General features: G+C 37.7%; 1 protein-coding gene across 4 annotated transcripts in view; it reads right to left on the bottom strand.

The window, feature by feature from the left end:
• arid3a (AT rich interactive domain 3A (BRIGHT-like)) overlaps positions 1-19,235 on the bottom strand; it is a 38,309-nt gene that overhangs the window by 5,953 nt on the left and 13,121 nt on the right. For 2 of the 4 annotated variants that reach the window (XM_057362526.1, XM_057362527.1), the window contains exons 2-6: positions 17,603-18,093; positions 17,227-17,503; positions 1,228-1,300; positions 508-691; positions 25-272 (exon numbers count right to left, since the gene is read on the bottom strand). In XM_057362526.1, coding sequence (XP_057218509.1) covers positions 25-272; positions 508-691; positions 1,228-1,300; positions 17,227-17,503; positions 17,603-17,901 — 1,081 coding nt within the window. In that variant the 5' untranslated portion in view covers positions 17,902-18,093. Of the gene's footprint in view, positions 1-24; positions 273-507; positions 692-1,227; positions 1,301-17,226; positions 17,504-17,602; positions 18,094-18,578; positions 18,793-19,235 lie in introns of those variants that run through there. The other 2 variants (XM_057362528.1, XM_057362529.1) reach the window with 2 other exon arrangements.

Genomic DNA, 19,235 nt, shown 5'->3' with positions numbered 1-19,235 from the left:
ACGTTTCTTCTTCAAAGGTCTCACCCTTTTTCACTTTCTGTAGGGATGAGAGCAAGGCACCATTGCTGGGCAGGGTGATGCCCATTTGTGGCATTGTGAGCTTGGGCGAGGAGAGCATTGTGGGCGTTCCGTTGGGCGAATAGGTAAAGAGTGAGCCGCCGAAGCCTTGCCTGCGTCCTTCGCGTCGGTTGCTGTCGATAGCTGCCTGCAGCTCGTTTGGGTTGCTGAGACTCCTCTTGTCACATTCATACGGGTAGAGATACTTCATGTATCTACAGAAGGGGCGAAAGAACAACAAATGATTTTCTGTTTTCAGTCTCGCACGTTAATTATCTTGCTTAAGCTCACAACAGTAAAGGCCCAAGCATCAACCCCTGTGGGACTCCTACTATCTTTCAGCCTTCACTACTCCTTCCACTACATTGTTTTTCAATTAAGGCATATGAACGGCAGATGCTCATATCTGGGTTCGGATCTACACATGTTCGCAGGTGTTTGTGGACGTACTGTGTTCTGAGAGTGAAGGCAGCACTGGTGATGGATGTGGGTAGGTTCAGGCCCTTCGTGATCTCCCTCCACAGCTTTTTATTTATGACCTCCACCAGCCCCCCCTTTTCCGTCACCAGCTGGTACAGCATGTAGAGGTCCAGCACCTGCTTGGCCATGATGGGAATCCGGTTCACCGGCGTCCCTGCAGGAAAACAAGCAACTAGGTTAGCCACCCGCACGAAGGGTTCCCTCAACAAATGCATTTATTTTGTCAACAAAAGCAATGATATTAGTCTTCTACTAGGTCACATTTGTCAAGTTTTGGCTGTTTTTAGCCAACAAAGGGAAGCTGACATACACAGGCATGTTTATAAGCAAGGCCATAAATTTATGTACAAGCGAGACATGTAACAGATGTCAGACAACATTTTCTATGTGGCATACGAAGCAGGTTCAAGCAGGTTTGGATGACAACAGCTCCAAGGCCAAATCATGAAACATACATATGTTTACACTCCCACGTTAAACACACACGTGTACAATCAAGAACAAGAGCCCAGCTTTACCATGACACATACTATGGAAAATGCAATATGATTGTATAAAAACACACTCTCAAAGATGAGCCTAGTGTTGATGTTAATGTCAGGGGCAGAGTCTGGGTGGGTCTGGATCATAAAGCACACTTCATGACATCATGGAGTGATTTTTTTAGCATAAAAAATTGTGCATGCATACCTCTTTTTTGCATAAAGCTAAACAGATCGTCCAAGAACTCTTTCCTCTTTGGGTCATTATCCAGTTCATAGAGCTGCAAATGGAAAAAAACACAAACAGAGAAAATATGTTAATAGAGCACTAATGTAAGCGATTTAATAATACCGTTAGTGTCATTTAGCTGATTTTCAACCTGCTTTGTATTGTTACAATCTTGGTAACATATGTAAATAAACACACAAAAACTGCATGTGCATCAAAACATAAAAGAGGATTTTTTAATTTCAAACTCTATTTGAAATATCTGGTTGTAACTTGTAACCAAACAAGCTCACTATGCAACTGACAAACGCCTCAAGGATCTTATTGACAACACACGCCACATCATATGTCAAAAAAAGGTCAAGCTATTTAATCATGCACCGGAACACCAGTGACTGTATCCGAGCAACAACAAGCGATAATCGTCTCATTCTTTCTCACGGAAGCGTCTCACTTTCTTCCTCTGTTGCTGAGGTCTCATTAGCCTTGCTTGCATGCTTGCAGTCGCCTGTGAGTGCACCAGGCAGGGGGAGGGTCCAGTGAACCCAGTGGTAGCGTTGGAGGCCAGCAGAGGGTCAATTACAGGATCTGTGCATTTTTGAGAAGTACCAAGCTATAAATCTATTAAATAACTGCCCTCTACTCCCTGCCTTTTCCACAACGTCTATCAGTGCCTCCCTTGTGTTTTACCCACAATTCCTCTGTACGTATTTCAAATCAGCTGCCCAACAGAGTCGATTAGAGCCTCCCAAGTCTTTGTAACAGTGTCTTGATGTAATGATGAGGATTGTAAAGGGTTTAACAATTCTGGTTTATATTCAGATAAATCACAATGATTTAATTGACGGGTGTCACAATATGCCTGTTTTGACAATACTTGTAATATTAATAACCATGATTATTGAAATATGACACGATAATATGGTAAATAATTCAGAGGCAGTATCTAGGCAACACTTCAACGTAGTAGGTGGGGGTATTGCACCCATTTAACCTTTTGATTTAAAATACCGGTGTATGGAGTTTGTAACCATTGTATGATTCATTGGTAAAAACAAAAAGAGGAAATACAAAAGACAAATTTGACAGAGCATTTTCATAGATATTGCAATAAGGCATACATACTGTATATAAAATATTATATAAAAAAGGTAAAAAATGTAAAATTACAGAAACCGACTGCAAATTTACAAGATAAGTGTAAAACAACATGAAAAAAACAACATTTTACGTCACAAAATAAGTATTTTATGTTTTATTCTGGTGCCCCAGCTGCCAGAATATTATCGTTTTTATAGGATTTAAGTATATCTATCTAAGTAGGTATGTCTTTTAGTTTTTCTAGAGGGTTTGTTTAAGGAGGCATAATTATGTAAGATAAGATTGCAATGGACTATTGCAATGCCCTACTGGCTGGACTTCCAGCTTGCACAACAAAACTGCTACAGATGATCCAGAATGCAGCGGAAAGAGTGGTCTTCAATGAACCGAAGAGAGCGCACGTCACTCCTCTCTTCATTAAGTTACATTGGCTCCCTGTAGTCGCTCGCATCAAATTCAAGACTCTGCTCCTGGCCTACAAGACCACCACTGGTTCGGCACCCCCTTACCTTCACTTGCTAATGCAGACTTATATACCCACCAGATCCCTACGCTCTGCAAACGAACGATGTCTTGTGGTGCCATCCCAAAAAGGGCAAAAATCTCTCTCACGAACCTTCTCTGGATCGGTTCCACATTTGTGGAATGATCTGCCCGCTGCTACAAGATCATCAGATTCTGTGGCCATCTTTAAGAACCGGCTGAAAACACATCTCTTCCGTCAGCGCCTGACCGATCAGTTCTGACTTCTATCTCTGTTCTACTCTTTCTATTCTTAAAAAATAAACTTGGCTTTGTATACTGTTTTATATACTTGTATTATGTCTGTATTAACATTGTCTCTTACGTTTATCATCTATTGTAGTGGCGAGCTGATATTATTTTAATTACAATTGTAATTATTTTATTTTTTTAGCTTTATTTGATGTTAGGTTTTTATATCTGGGAAGTTTAAAAATCTGTAAATATTAGGGCTGTCAAACAATTAATCGCGATTAATCGCATCCTGAACAAAACTTTGTGTTTACATAATTTATGTCTGTGTACTGTGCATATTAATTTTGCATTTATAAACGCATAAATATACACATACATGTTAGGAAATATTTACATGTATTAATTTATATTTGCCAAAAAAATGTGTTTATTATAGTGCTGTCAATCGATTAAAAAAATTAATCGGATTAATCACACAACTATTATATTTTAAAATATACTTTTACATTTTAATAATTTCACATTTAATCTTTAAATTGATGTAGAAACAACATATTTCTTTAACAGCATCATTTTATGAAAGCTAGCATTTTGATATTAGTACTGTAACTGATGTCTCTATTAAATTGATTATTTTAACATGAATTATAGCCATTCAACAGTATAATTGAGAGCTCATGTAGGAAACATACAGGAATTGAAGGACACTTTACAGTCTTTATTAATGCTAAATTATAAATTAAATGCAGAAGAATTCTCATTAAAGCTACAAAATCACATTGATTTCTTTTATTTTGTTCTTTGATTAACATTAGTGACAGGAGTCACAGCAGCACGTTTAAGAGCGTGGCCCCTTTAAGAGCTGTCTCAGTTCGCAGATCTGACCGTCACCGCGCTCCCATTTTCACAACTCTTTGCATTCATTTAAGATTTTATTTTACACTTTGAAGTCTGTGCTTAAGAAAATGCTAGACAAAACGGGCTTTCTGACATAATCTTGTGTGGTTTTATCCATTCAAGCACGAAAGAGAACTTAACACGGATGCGCTGTCTGACAGAGATTCACCGACGCAGCCTTCAGCCCGTGACTGTTTACACCAGACTGGACCTCGCGTTGCGTTTTGCCGCGTCCCACAGTTTAGAAGCTGTCTATCTCCATTGAACGCGTCAAAGCAACTGTTTCAAATCGCGCTTAAGTGGTTTAAAAGCCTGTACACGAATAAGAGCGTGATTACATAATGTAACGCTAGACAAAGAATGTCAAAACAAACGGATGCTCCGTTAATTGCGATAAATATTTTCTCACGCGTTAATTTGAAAAAATTAATCGCATGCGTTAACGCGTTAACGTTGACAGCCCTAGTTTATTAATTTTTATATTTTTCTTAAATATATGCATGTGTATGTTGTTTGTATAAATACAAAATGAATACGCACAGTACACAAACTTTTATTCTGGATGCAATTAATCGTGATTAATCATTTGGCAGCCCTAGTAAATATATTCTTATATACTCACAGAAATATACTTATATACAGAAAGACATGTTTCAATTCATTGTCTTATTGTTTTGCAGTGTTCAGTCTTTTTATTACCACATTTAATTCAGACAGCAAGCTCACAATTTACCCTTATGAAAATGAATCATAGTTTAACTATATAGTAACCATAGTTTATTGGTTTTATTTGTAGTAAAACCATAGTAACCGCACATTTATTATAGATTTACAGAAACAATCCTGGAAGCATTACACTAGCAGTAAAACTATGGTTATACTAATATAATTATAATACCATGGTTGTTTTTTTATGCGATTTCTAAGATTTTTTTCGGCATGTTACTGTAGATTCACTATTCATGACTGAATAGCCGTACAGAATGTATTAACTACTGTAAATACGACACAACCGCATGGAGACTCCAAGCAGAAGCCGTTCACCCCGCATGTTGTGAAATATATTGAGCTTGTAAAAACCGTTCGCACAACCTCACAAGTATTAGTTGGAAACTCAGAGTTACTGTAAATCAACATTCTTGTATTGTATTCCAGCTACATGAGTGGACAAATACATGATCAAGACTGTCAATAATAATTGAATTCCAGCGTTGATTTAGTTGGTTTCTGAAAGAACCAGTTCTGAATAAGAACTGGTTCTTGATTCCCCAACCCTAGCATTACTGTCAAAGGGTAATCAGGTTTATTGTCAAAAAATAAACAACTATAACAGGTTCTCTCGACATCGGTTGAAACGTAGACACCAGCCAGCATAATCACCAGACAGTGAGAACGGAAGGTAAAGAGGAACCAGTCGACTCCCAGGGGCCCCAGCTCACAGCAATGGACAGCTGCAGACCCGAATTCTGTTTGCCCCAAATTCTGCTGATATGCCCCGAGCCCCCCCCCCTTTACTGCTGTGGAAACACATCTGTTTATCTGTTTAAAGCGGGTGGAGGGGGAGCCATCAGACATTACACTTCAAATGATGGGTGGAGAAAAGTACCAACGATTCGGCTGGATGTTAATGTTTAACTTGTAACTAATATATGCGTCAAACATTAATTTGATGTTTTAATGGTACATTTACTGAGCAATTTCGACAGACATCAAAGTAACGCCATATTAACGTTAGTTTATTTTCTCTCTCTGCTTGGTAACAACTCGAGGTTTAATAAACACGGCACAAAACTATTTAATGGCTGAAAGTGAATGAGCCTGCACACTCCAGTCCAAACTCCCAACGTTTTTTTCCAAGAATGGGATTTATAAATAATTACAAGCACAATATGTGTTATATAACATGCAGCAATGTCACACAAATTCACATTAAATAAAACAAAATGAAGACAAAGCTTGTGTGGGTCATCTATATGGGATTATATAAACGTTGAACTGGATACCCATTGTTACGGACATCGAGACCGTGTTCCCGATGACACGTGAGCTATAGGAACAGCAGCGCATCACACCTGCCAATCATCTCAAGAGGCAAACGACAATGGGGGGCCGGAAACAAGTGAGGTCGATTGAAAGGCAGTAACCACGAAAACACGTTAGGAAGAGCACACTATAGAGAAGCCTGTTGAATCTACTTACTAATTTGAATGATTTGGTTTGCATTGAGAGCAGAAGGGACTCTGGTTTCTGTAATACTGAGAGAAACTGGTGGGGGGGGTTTGGGGTCACACCCTTCTAACCAAACCACACCCTATCATAAACACCTGCAGGCAATGTAGAATGGATTACGAAACCCAAACCCGAAACTTGAACGCCAACACGATTATTCAAATTCTTGATTAATTGCAACTCAAACTGAGAATTTCGAATGTACTAATGGAAGAAAGAGATTTTGTTCATGTTTACTGCTACGTAAATCCATTAAACCACATTCATACATATAGCAGACACTTTTATCCAAAGCTAGATATTTAATCAGTATGTGTTCTATGGAGATCAAACCTATGATGTTTGTGCTGCAAACGCAACGCTGTACCAGTTGAGCTACAGGAACACAGAAAGAACAAAAATGTAACATTGGACATAACAAGAACTCACTATAAGGGACCTAATCCATATCTACAGACACGGATATGGGTCAAAGACGAAAAAGGGTTTAAGCATAAAAACAATAAGTGTAATACTGCTTTAAATTGTTGTGGTTAAAAAAAGGAAAAGTTTTCCGTTTGATTTAATTGCATTTTTGTTTTTCTGAGCAAAAAATAAATATCTTACATTTTCCCCTGATTTTCAGAAAACGCCACTAAAATGTCATTCCGTGTAACATTCTTGTCAGCCATATTTATAACAAAAATCTATTTATGACATATTAAAAGACTAACTACTTTCACCCCAAATGCTAATTAATTGTAATTTTACATTTGTTTTATTTGCCACTATCCTATAGGTTTTGTCCATTTGACAATAATAATTTTTTTACTCATTTAAAGCACAATAAAATGTAATATGCTCCATTATTCTTTTTACCTTTTAATACGTACGAGTCAGAATAAGCATGTTTGTAACACTGAATGACAATCTAACATTATTTCGACCAAATTTTGACATTTTATTCTCCAAAAACTTAGTTGAAACCATAAAGTAGACATTTTACTTACATTTAATGTGCCTTCTGTGGACGTAAAATCAATTGTGTAATTTCTTTTGATGGGGACATCTTAACATGTTTGACCCACAACATACAAAACCGGAACTGGGATCTGGACAATAAAAGCAACCAACCAGAACACCCAAAAACCGTATAGCAACACACTAAAAACCCTCAGAAGACCTTAACAACCACACTCCACTGCCCGGGCATGCAGCCACAACCCCCAGCATCATGACAGTGGTGTTTGCCAATGCAAAACTCAACATTTGTTCAGAAAATGTAAAAGTCTAGTTAAATCAACATTTAATTTATTTTTTATTTACATGATAGCAAGACTATCTCACAGAAGGTCAGACGTCTAAGGCCATTAGGCATTTGTTTCCTTTTGATGACTTTGTAGGAAAGCAAATTAGCTAGTTTGCTTACACCACCATGAAACATTTGATCATAAAGCACCGGCTGAGACTCATGATTCAAAGAAACCGCAATAAACAGTTTTAAAAGAAAAATAATGTAAAAATACTACAGTTAAAAACCTTTTAAATTGGTTAACTTAAAATATAGTACAGAACATTCAATTTAAGTGTATGTATTTACGCTTTTTTTATATTATTGTAAAATATTGTAAAAATTAACAGCTTTTGAAATGTATGATTAGCTTTTACAGTAAAATATTGTTAAGTTAAAAATACAAGTCATAGTAAAATTTACAATGAAAGTAAACGATGAAGATGGACGTTTTTCTGCAAAGATGGAGAAGTATTACAAGATATTTAGATACAGGACAGGTTATTTAATGTAACATGCACTTGTGATTTGATGTACCTTGATGTTCTTCCCCATTATAAACTTCCCTATAAATCCCTGTGTGATTTCACTTAGATGATATTTCGCTTAAATAACCATGGTTCTTCTTATGTTTGTTAACGGTTACGTATATTAAGGCGTTTTATGTCACATTTAATTTTTTGCGTCACATATTTTTGCTACCCTCACGGGGATTTATGTTTGTGTCAATGACACTGCGCACAATCCCTATACAAGTATTAGCAACAATCTATGGAAAGTGATCTCGCAATGAACTTTGGTTTATCATGCCATCCATTTAACCACCTGTATTATGGTGGTTATGTGTATGTTACAAGGTACAGAGCACAATTATTTCATTTTGTACTGTATATTCTTATGCAAGTTAATAGAATTGCAGCGAATACAAGATTTTGTCATGAAACTATAGTTCTCATAGAAACAACCATTAATCGTGATTAATCGCATCCAGAATAAAGGTTTGTGTTTACATTATATATGTCTGTGCACTGTGCATTATAAATCTGTATTTATAAACACAAACGCATACATGAATATATTTAAGAAAAAAATGAATAAATGTTTATATATAATTTAAATTACATATAAATATAAATACACACATGCAAATATTTCCTAAATATATACATGTATGTGTATTGTGTACATGTATGTGCATGTTAATAAATACAAAATAAATATGCAAAGTGCACAGACAAATATTATGAAAACACAAACTTTCATTCCGGATCCGAATAATCACGATCAATCCTTGAACAGCCCTAGCGAATTGTAAAATATTGTAAAAATTAGCTGTAATGCATAACATTTTGCTACAGTACTTTTCCGTTTTAAACCTATTTACATGTTTCCTGTTTAAGTTTTCTGGCAACCACAGCTTATATACCATAAAACTATAGTTTTATACTACAATTATATACTTTAACTACAGATGTTTTTTCCTTACAGTGAGAACCAACAAAAATCTGCCCAGATATCGAGCTATTTATGTAACACAATTAACTTTAAATGTGAGACACTTCCTCTGAGAGACAGAGAGAGGAGCAGAAGGGAGGGGCTGTCTGCTCTGTATCACATTACGTTTGCTATTGTAACCGCTTCAGTTATATGTCGCACCCTGAACCCCTCAAGCTTCCTGTTGCTCTAGGCCTGTCCACCTTCATCAATTAGAAAAAAGGACGACCGTCCGACCTCCGACCCCCACTCACGACCCTCCCCCTGTTATCTCACTATGGGGCCGTGTACATTTAAAAGCATCGGTAACCATATGAGAATGCCATTCTCTGTGGACGTGTACGGCCTAGCCCAAGATCTTTAGTCATCCTTGTTTACATTCCTGTGCGTCTCGGGATGTCTGGCTCGATGTCTACAGCACTCCACCGGACATCAGCCATGCCTGGACAACATCCAGCAACAATCTACTCCACATAACAGCACTTGCTATCTACAGCATGCTGGCTTCTCCTTGTTCAGACACAAGCGAGTCGTCTGTGCCATTAAAGCCATTTGAACTGCCTATTGGAGATCTGTCTGTCTGCAGCGAAAAAAAAGACACATGATGTCACGTCTACATGAATAAGAGGGAGCGTGTTTGTGCCGACTGTTGCGGCATTAGCCGCTGTCTACGTCATTTGATGACTCCGCGTTTTGAGACGGAAGTAAACGAAACAGCTGACAGATAATAGGCTGTCACGAAAACAAATCTGTGAATTAAGCAAATGAGCCACTGATATGTTTTACATCAGAAGCTCGGAAAGCTTTGCTTAAACAAAAGATGAACTCGCGTTCACTCAATTGCTTGCATTTTAAATCACAGAAATGCTCAAAAATGTCTCCCAGAAATGTGTGCGCTTTTGGTCACGCCCATGAATATTTCTCTTTTAAAATAAAATAAAAACTTTTTTCTTATTTCTGGAGTTTATATCTCAAGTTTTGACAGAAAATGTCACATCCACAAAACTGAAATCCTGCGGATCTCATCTCGTAGCAGACATCTTAAAAACCCTGAAGCACCTGGAAGCCTCACGAGGGAGATTTGCATGGAAACAAATCAGTCGCATCAGGCTTTCTCTAAATCCAGCATTTGCCTACATCTCATTTGCAAAAGCATGCATTAAACCCTACAAAACAGAATCAAATCACACCCAACGGAGTAAAACCACAAACTTGGGCGGCAACAGAAAGCGGCATAAACCCCTTCTTATTGCGCAAATGATAAGAACGTGTCATTTTTGATACCACTTAATCCATCTAAAACACACTTTATGGCAGGCGCAGATAGCTTTGGCCGCGTAACGAATTAATATCTGCATCAAACGTAATCGAAAAAGGGACTTTGAATTGTTCCATTTGTTTTGTCAGGGCCAGATGCCTTTGTCCTTGACGTGTCGTGTACTGCCAGGAGTCGGTACACTTGCAAATTGACCAAATCTTTTCATGACTTAATTTCTGAGAAGTGAATGAAACATCAGAGTGATAAAAGGTCATTGTGAAAACAAATCTGTGAATTAAGCAAATGAGGGTACCAATGTGTTTTACGTCATGGGGTCGGAAAACTATTTGTTAAACAAAGAATGGAACCAGGAGAAGCAAACAACTGCGCCTACGACGACAAAACTACACAAACAAGCAAAAACCACGAATAGAATTGAGAATTTTAAACAAATACAAATTTATAAATACCGTTCAAGAATATTTCATTTTATTGCGATACCGAATGCCATTATTAACTTTAAAAATGATTTTTTTAGGTACACAAAACAAAATTCTGAATGTTTTATTTCACAGTGGACAGCCGGTTGAAAAACCCCAGCTACTAATAAATGTATGAGAAGATAAATGCGTGTCCAATCATTATATCAGCGCTGTACCTTTAATGGTCACTCCCCCTTCCCATTCCCCACCCCCTCCCCCTATCGGCTGTGTGCAAATCAATGTTTAATGTTAAAACCACTAAATGGCAACTGACTGTAGAGGGTGTGATGAATTTTTAAAGAGCTCTTTTCTTTACTGTCCATCTGGGCTCCATTTGCCCTGCTGCTCCCGTTTACAGCCGAGACATCAAAGGACACTTCTGCTTTTCGTTTGCTTCGGGAGCTTTGAGTCCGAGGAAGGAGCGTGTAACGTTTTACAGAGCTGCGAAAGCAGAAATACCTTTTCCCCTTCATATATGATCACGACATGAGGGTACAATAGTGGTGCATATGGTGAGAGGAATAAATAACAGAAGAACTGAAAGCGAGACGTCTAGTTGGTAAAGAGATGTATGAAAAGGTTAGCACTAGTACCTTAAAAACTAGTTTAAGTGCAATGAAATCAATCGGATAAGTAACAGAGATTATACATTTGCTATGATGATAAAAGAATAAACAGTTTACAAAGAAACATTTGGCATGTTTTCATTTGGTATTACGATTTAATATAATAAACATCAGGAAGCGCTACAGATGTAAATGGGGTCCAACATGTTATCAAAACATATTCAGAGGTATGCAAACACTTAGGTGAGGACCGATATGTCCCGAACAACTGTAAATGACCGCTTATTCCTTGCATCAATGGACACAAAACCACAGAGACATTTCTCAACATATTTATTTTGTGTTGCAGTCATGTAACAGGTTCACCCAAAAATCATTTAGTCACCCTCGAGATGTTCCACGTCTGTACAAATGTCTTGGTTTTGATGAACACAGAGAAAGACAATTGGAAGAAGCAAACCGTTCTCTGTCACCATATAAAAATGAGAATGGTAGACAAAAGTGCCCCAGAGCGGTTTGCTTTCCTACTTTGCTTTCCTACATTCTTCAAAATATCTTCTTTTGTGTTCAATAGAACAAAGACATTGATAACGCTATTTTGTCCAACTATGGTAGTCACATCTTCAGTATGTCTGATCAGCACGGATCATGTGTGCCACGCACAGACAACTTCCTCTAATCCTGACGTTCAAAACAGAGAATTTGTGGTTGGATTTTAATTTAAGCACGTTTGAAAGAAACCGTGTTACTGACTGTTGATAAAGCACGAAACACTGCACACGTGACGCATACAGTAATGAAATCAGATACCATTCCTTGAAAATCCAGTCACGAGTGGACGTGTTTGAGACACATGTTTGCGTGAGGTGTAAACAGGGCCCTAACTGTAGAATGTTAACAGTTGCCAGCAAGCGGCTTGGCAGGTTTATACAGAACGTTCAGTATATATGCTGTGTGCATTTATCTGCCTTATCCAGAGGCTTTCAACGTGACTCATCTAGAACCGATCAAACCGCCTCTCGGTTTTATTTTATCACGTACAGAGCATTGCAAAAACCAAACAGTTTAGGAAATACTAAAACAAATGGCTGTATAATAAAAGAGCAACAAAACAATCCACAAAAGGTCTGATTTCACTCTAAAGTCAGTTAACAGGAAGAGGAAGTTACATCAAACCACTGGGTACATAAACACACATATATACCGCTATACATGGATTTCAAATAGCCTACGGAGTGATGTTGTACTGAGTGCATTTAAAGTACTGTCAAACGTCAGCAACATCAAAACAGCAATAAAGGGACAGTTCACCCAAAATTACAATACAGTCATCATTTCATGTCATTTCAATCCTGTATGACTTACTTTCTTCTCCAGAATACAACAGAAGATCATTTGAAGAACGCTGGCAACCAAACAACATTGACCCCCATTGACTTCCATTGTATGAACACAATCTTCTTTTCAGTTTAACACAATTAAAGTCCTACAGGTTTTGAATGTCATGACAGATGTCTTGTTTTTGGGCGATCTCTGCCTCGAATGCATTATATAAAATGTGTGCTGTACAGATTATGCCAGATATGCACATTTGCACACATTCATTTACTTTTGTGAAAATTAAATGCATCAAATATTGTTCGGTTCATTTGTATCTTTCGCTTTTCATTTTCGCTTTTTCTTTTAAGTAGGGCTGTCAAATGATTCATTGCGATGAATCGCATCCAGAACAAAGGTTTGTGTTTACTTAATATATGTCTGTGTTCTGTGCATATTCAATTTGTATTTAAAACACAAAAACATGTACACACGTGAGAAAAAATAAAATTTACAAATTTATAAACGTTTACATATCATATTAATTACCAGGTACGTGTAGTTTTTTGCGTTTATAAATACAAAATGAACATGCACAGTACACGGACATATATTATGTAAATACAAACTTTTATTCTGGATGCGATTAATTATTGACAGCCCTTCTTTTAAACACTGAATGTTGACTAGTATTAAAGAATAATTGGAAAACATTTAATATCCACTCGAAAATGTTGGTATCGTGACCAAACGAAACACTAAAACAACAATGTGGCTATCTAGACCTGACCCCTGGCTCAACGTAGACACCAGGAATAAAGACGGGATATTTGCATAGGCACAAAACCCAGCCGACTCTCAAGATTCATTTGACTAACCTCATTTTCAAAAGACTGCATTCCGTCCGTCATAAAGAAAAAGGCAAATCAAATCAAGCCCGGTGAATTCAATCCAAATACTTGGCAGCCAACGGACAATGGAAATAATCCTTTCCTTAATCCATTTCCTTACTGTGCAAATGATTACAGCGTGTCATCTTTGATACTAAATAAATCGGTTTCTTTATTCAGTTTCATTGTATGGCAGCCACAGATAGCTGTTAGAGAGATTTGGCAGCTTGCCTTAATACACGATTAATTAATATCGCCATTAAACACAAGATAAACATTCATTTTGATATCTGTCCATTTTCCCGAACCACATGGAAAACAGCCAGAACAGTCAGGTTGAATCATAAAGGCGAAAGTTTACTTTATGTGACTTTTCAACTGCGATACGAGTTTGATTCGTGAAAGTAGGTCAGACTTTGGAACCGCTCCAGCCTTGACGCTCTATAAAGACTTTGGCATTATTTTTCTGCCAGGGTGCAGATTATCACTTTACCTCAGGCACATTCCTCAGCGCCCCCACCCACCTGCCCGAAATAAACCAGCGGGGCTTAACCCTTTCCACCGTTGTGCTCGTTCTCTCCACGATACTCAAGTTTCTCAACAAACAAGTGCGTTGTTGCAACAAGTAAACGGGTGTAGTTTTGGCATTCTTATTTTCAAGGATGGGGTGGGGGAGTAAAGTGTACATTATACAACCATTTCAATGCTTCTTTATGATTGCGCAATTATCTCAACTGCAAGTCTTGATTATGTAACCGCCCACAACACTCTGGCGACAGCTTGATATGAAGATACAGCTTCAAACTGAACATGCAAACCCCTACTACACTTCTGTTAACCAACAGTCGAGGACACCTGCAAACGCCTCCCACGACACATCACGTAAACGCGTGTGTCTCCTGATCATTGTTCTCAAGTACAAATTGTCCAGATCAAACATGATTTCAAATAACAACATAGTAAGCCATTCAAACAGAAAGCCTTTGTTTGCGCTCCTTCCTCCATAAATGAAATTTCTATATCAGAACATATTCACCAGATGTTGTTCAAAAGCAGTTTAATAAAGAGAATATATTGTAAAGAAAGAGTATTCTTGGGGAGTGGAGCTTTAAAGCACAGTAAAAAGTGTCGAAACACAAATTGCATACAGGTTAAAAGATTAAGCGGGCTTCAATATCACGCATACGTTCAAAACGTTTGTTAATATGTTTGTTAGTTGTGATCTTTAATAAGTTTGTCTTTAGAAGTTAATAAAGGTAATGCGTTTGTTAGTTGTGATGGCAATGCATAAAGCCAGTGGGCAAACTTAAGTCAGCTTAACATTTTCCTTAACTTACTTTTTAATAATTGACATTATTAAAGGGAAAACTCCCGTTGGGATCAGATTATTGACTAATAAAACTCTACGAATGCTTAAAAATCTAAATTTTCAATTTTCTCCATTACATGATAGAGCAACCAGTGCATTCATCTAATGTTTTTTTTTCTTTCATGTTGCACAAAGGCCGATCTGTTTGAAACGGATTAAATTTAACACACTAATAAAAAAAATGTTTATGTCCGATTTACTTAAATAAACAAGCTAATACAACACAATCTTCTAAATTTGACTTCCCATTTACTTAGATTCGCAAAGGTTCTTTCATAACTCTTAATGGTGTTTCACTTTGATGGTACGTTGTAAAGGCTGGTGCTATGATCGGCTTGCTTTCGGAAAGATTTCATTTCGGACTACAATAAGACAAGAATATTATTATAAAAAATTCATCAACACCTTCTAAAATAAATTTAAAAACCATGTTCAATGAATTAACTAGGACAAACATAGGAAAATTTAGTTTGAAAATGTGTTAAAGGTGCAATTCGTATTTTTTTGCTAAATAATGAACAAGTACCTAACATGAAAAAAAAAAACATCAGTTTCCTTAAACCTCCATAAGCTTAAGTACGGAGTTTCAAACAGACATTGGAAATAGAAGCTAATGTTACGGACTGCAGCTTTAAACACAATAAAGTAAAATAATTTGACATCATCCATCTACATTGTGTTGAACCAACTAAAGTCATTAGATATTAATGAAAAACTAAATTATTAACTAAAAACTAAATTCTGAACAAAAACTTTCCGTTATTAATTTAAGATAATATTTAATATATTGTTTTTTGTTAGAAATGTACCAAAAAAGGTTTTGCCAAGAAATAAATAGGCTTGAATCAAAGTTCAAGATCTTAATGCACCAGAGGCACCATTATGAAATAGCGTAAATAGTTTCAGGTTCCCTGGAAAATGGTTGTTTTGCTTCAGTTTTTGCCTTGCAGACCGTAGTAAATTGAACCACACAAACAGAGTTAGCTGAGTATGTAGATGATGGACACGAGTCGTCGTCATGACAGCTGCTTCAAAGCAAGGCTCCTCATTGGCTCGTTTTCATGATCAAACTCAAGTAAAAGACTCATATAAGGTAACATTCCTTCACTATAAATATGTGACAAATCACTATACATGCCGTACAGAATTCTCCATTGTTATCCAGCATTTCCCTTCAGGCATTATACAGAAAGAACTAGTTATTATGCCTTTAACCCAATTCATTTGAAGTCACAAGTATGTAACATCACAACAAGCCACAGCCTGCACTTTCGAGGGATAATCTATTGCTATTTGAAAGATAATGTACGTTAGGAATGTGACCATTCATATACGTTTCAGGTTTAACAAATTGTAAGAGCAACGCCTACGGATTTACAACGTATGAATCGACTCACAAATCAACACCAGAATGCTGTTTAACCTCTGTGACATTTCTTTGCATTTTCAACAATATCTTTTCATTTTCGTTTATTACAAAATACATATTTTGTCCCCATGCAAGTGGGATTATTGAGAGTTTATTTTTGCATATTGTGTGACTCACAGCATATGACACGTGTAGGGCTGTCAAACGATTATTTGTGACTAATCGTATGCAAATCACATTAGTAGTATAATAATTATGTATATATAAATACACGCAGAAATATTCACGTGTATATACGTTTTTCTATGTATATATAATTTATTATTAATATAATGTCATTTATATATTAATATATATATTTTTTTTTTCTTAAAACTATACATGCATGTATGTGTATTTATATATACATAATTATTATACAGAGTACACACACACATATATTCTGTAAACAAAAACTTTCATTTTGTATACGATTAGTCGTGAATAATCGTTTGACAGCCCTAGACACGAGTCAATCTGTCTTTCTTAAAACAGCTCTTGTAACAAAAACATCTCCAAAAAAGACCCATTTCATTTTTTGTTCTGCAGTCTAGCAGAAAATCCAACTAGAAAGCAAAAGTACTGCAAAACTTGGTGACCTCCATCAATTAAATGGCTGTCCAGATTGCATCTTAACATAAATGCTTGACACTTTCTCATGTTGCATCTGTTAGGAACATGATGTTACAGAGCTTAGAGACATGAGGGTCAGATTTACTCAATGTGGTACATCAATTATTTCTAGGGTTCTGCTTTCATAACCTTTACGTCTCAGTCAGTCTAAGCTCTGCACGCTGATCTCTCTATTAAATACTGTCAATAAACTATTTCCTTAACTTATAACAGGGGTATATTTCTTTTTCAAAAAGCTACAGCTCTCTACAGGTGCTGCATACAGGAACTACCTTTTAATAATCTAACATCATGATGACAGTTGACAGGACCACCTATGGGAGGCTACAAATACCCAGAATGCCTACCTGTCTGAACTGCTCCTCATAGGTCCAGTCTGCGTGGTCCTGCCCATGAAGCGGCCCATGGGACGAATGAGCGGAGTGAAGCAACGCACGCGCTTCGCTTTCAGAGCCGGGCCTGGCCTTCAGCATCTGGGGGTGTAGATGGCGTTGGGGTAACAGGAAGATGCCTCGGCCGGGGGTGACGACCTCACGACCCTGTGGCAGCCCTTCGTCGCCCAGATCGTCGTCGTAGTCTTCCTCCATCTCACCCTCAAAATCATCTTCGTCCCATTTTTGTTTTCTGCAAACAGACGGTGGAAGGTTACTGAGAGGACAATGATAATCGAGAGGCAGTTATGAAATCTTTGTTTAACTCATTTGCATGTGACCACCCACTTACATTTGCTCCTCCTCCTCAGAGCCCATCATATTATTGTATCGCTCCTCTTCATCATCATCTTCATCGTCCTCTCCTCCGCTGCTGTGATCGGACATGGGGCTTTCGGCCCTTTGAAGTCCCGCCGCTACCGCACGCATGGCCGCCAAGGCTGCCATCTGAGCTTGCTCCGCTTCGGAGGCAGGGTTTCTTTTCAGCTCCTCACCTGAAGGGGCGGGGCTGTGTGACTGCCCCGCCTGCTCCATCAGCAGTTTGGCTCTCTGCTGTCTGTGCAGGTTCTCCATCACCGCCTGCAGCTTCATTGCCTGGGAAACAGGATTCGCTAGGATTCGGTTCCCTTCACTTCCCCCCACGGCTGAAGACAGGCTGGACCACTTCTGACACACTTGATCCAGAGGGGCGGGGCTTATCGAAGCAGCAGCAAGGCTTGGTCTTTCACTCTACTGACAACACCAGACACCAGAGGGGGAGGACGACCCCCACACAGGGTCTACCTGACAGAGAGAGGGAGAGAGAAAAATATTTGAGATCACACGACTCGATAATCTGTCGGCAATGAAATTCCATCTAGCTGTACTGAAGTATCAGAGAAGATACTAAAACAACACACTCAAACTTCTGAGTTGAGGCAGGGAGCAATTGTGAAACTAGTCTAATAACACTCTTTATGAAACATAATAGCTAAACCAAAATGCATTAAAATACATTAACATTCAGGTTTATTGCCTTTATTCATCATGCATTTGTAATTATGTTTTTTATATACTGTATATCACCAAGCCCTATTATGGAGTATTAGTGGCATAATAATAACTGTTACAGACTTTAGACCAACCAACAACCCTTCTTAAGGTTGATTAAAAGGTTTTAAAACTGTGATCATGTTTAATAGAAATTGCAATCTTAATGTTTAAAAAATAGCTTTTGAGATCACTAAAAGTATAACTCGAAGCCAATAAAATGGCAAAGATATATTTACCCAACTACTGGCCCAACCGGAAAAAAAAATTCTTGTTGATCCGAAAATAAAAGGCAAACTAGATTGAAAACAACTCTCCTGAAGTACATCTACAATCAAATTCAATGAAAGTAAAGCTCTTAAAAAGTGTCGCAAACAGCACATAAAAACAGCACATAATCCACAATCATAATCTTGAGTCTTGTGATCTGTCTCCTTTCATTTGCGTTTTATTATCTACCATCAATCAACCTCATTGTACTCGCTGCACCTGTAAACACAGCCTGCAGAACAATGTCTACACGGCAAGAGACGCTTCAGCGATTACAATAGGAGGGTTCGAGGCACGTCACGTCTGTTTCCTGCGGTGTAGAGTGCGGCATGTTGCACTACAACACACTCTTGATTTGAACAACTTTTTTTTTTTTAACAAGATTTTGACAGACTTGTGGCGCATTAGCATATTTTTGATGTCATCACGTCTTGTTAGCACTTGATTTCTGCTTTTCTTCAGCTCTCTGATCTGTCACATTATACAGTATTTTACAACTGCATGCCCACAGCAGTCACTTTAACCGCTGCTAAAATCCTGATTTATAAACGCAACGTCATCGGACAAAATCACAATACAGTACATCTACAGTGAAGAGCGGCTATATGCTGTTTGCCCTTCGTCGA

This window comes from Triplophysa rosa, linkage group LG20, assembly GCF_024868665.1.
Source record: "Triplophysa rosa linkage group LG20, Trosa_1v2, whole genome shotgun sequence".
NCBI classification, from domain to species: domain Eukaryota; kingdom Metazoa; phylum Chordata; class Actinopteri; order Cypriniformes; family Nemacheilidae; genus Triplophysa; species Triplophysa rosa.
This window is presented reverse-complemented; position numbering and strand designations above follow the sequence as displayed.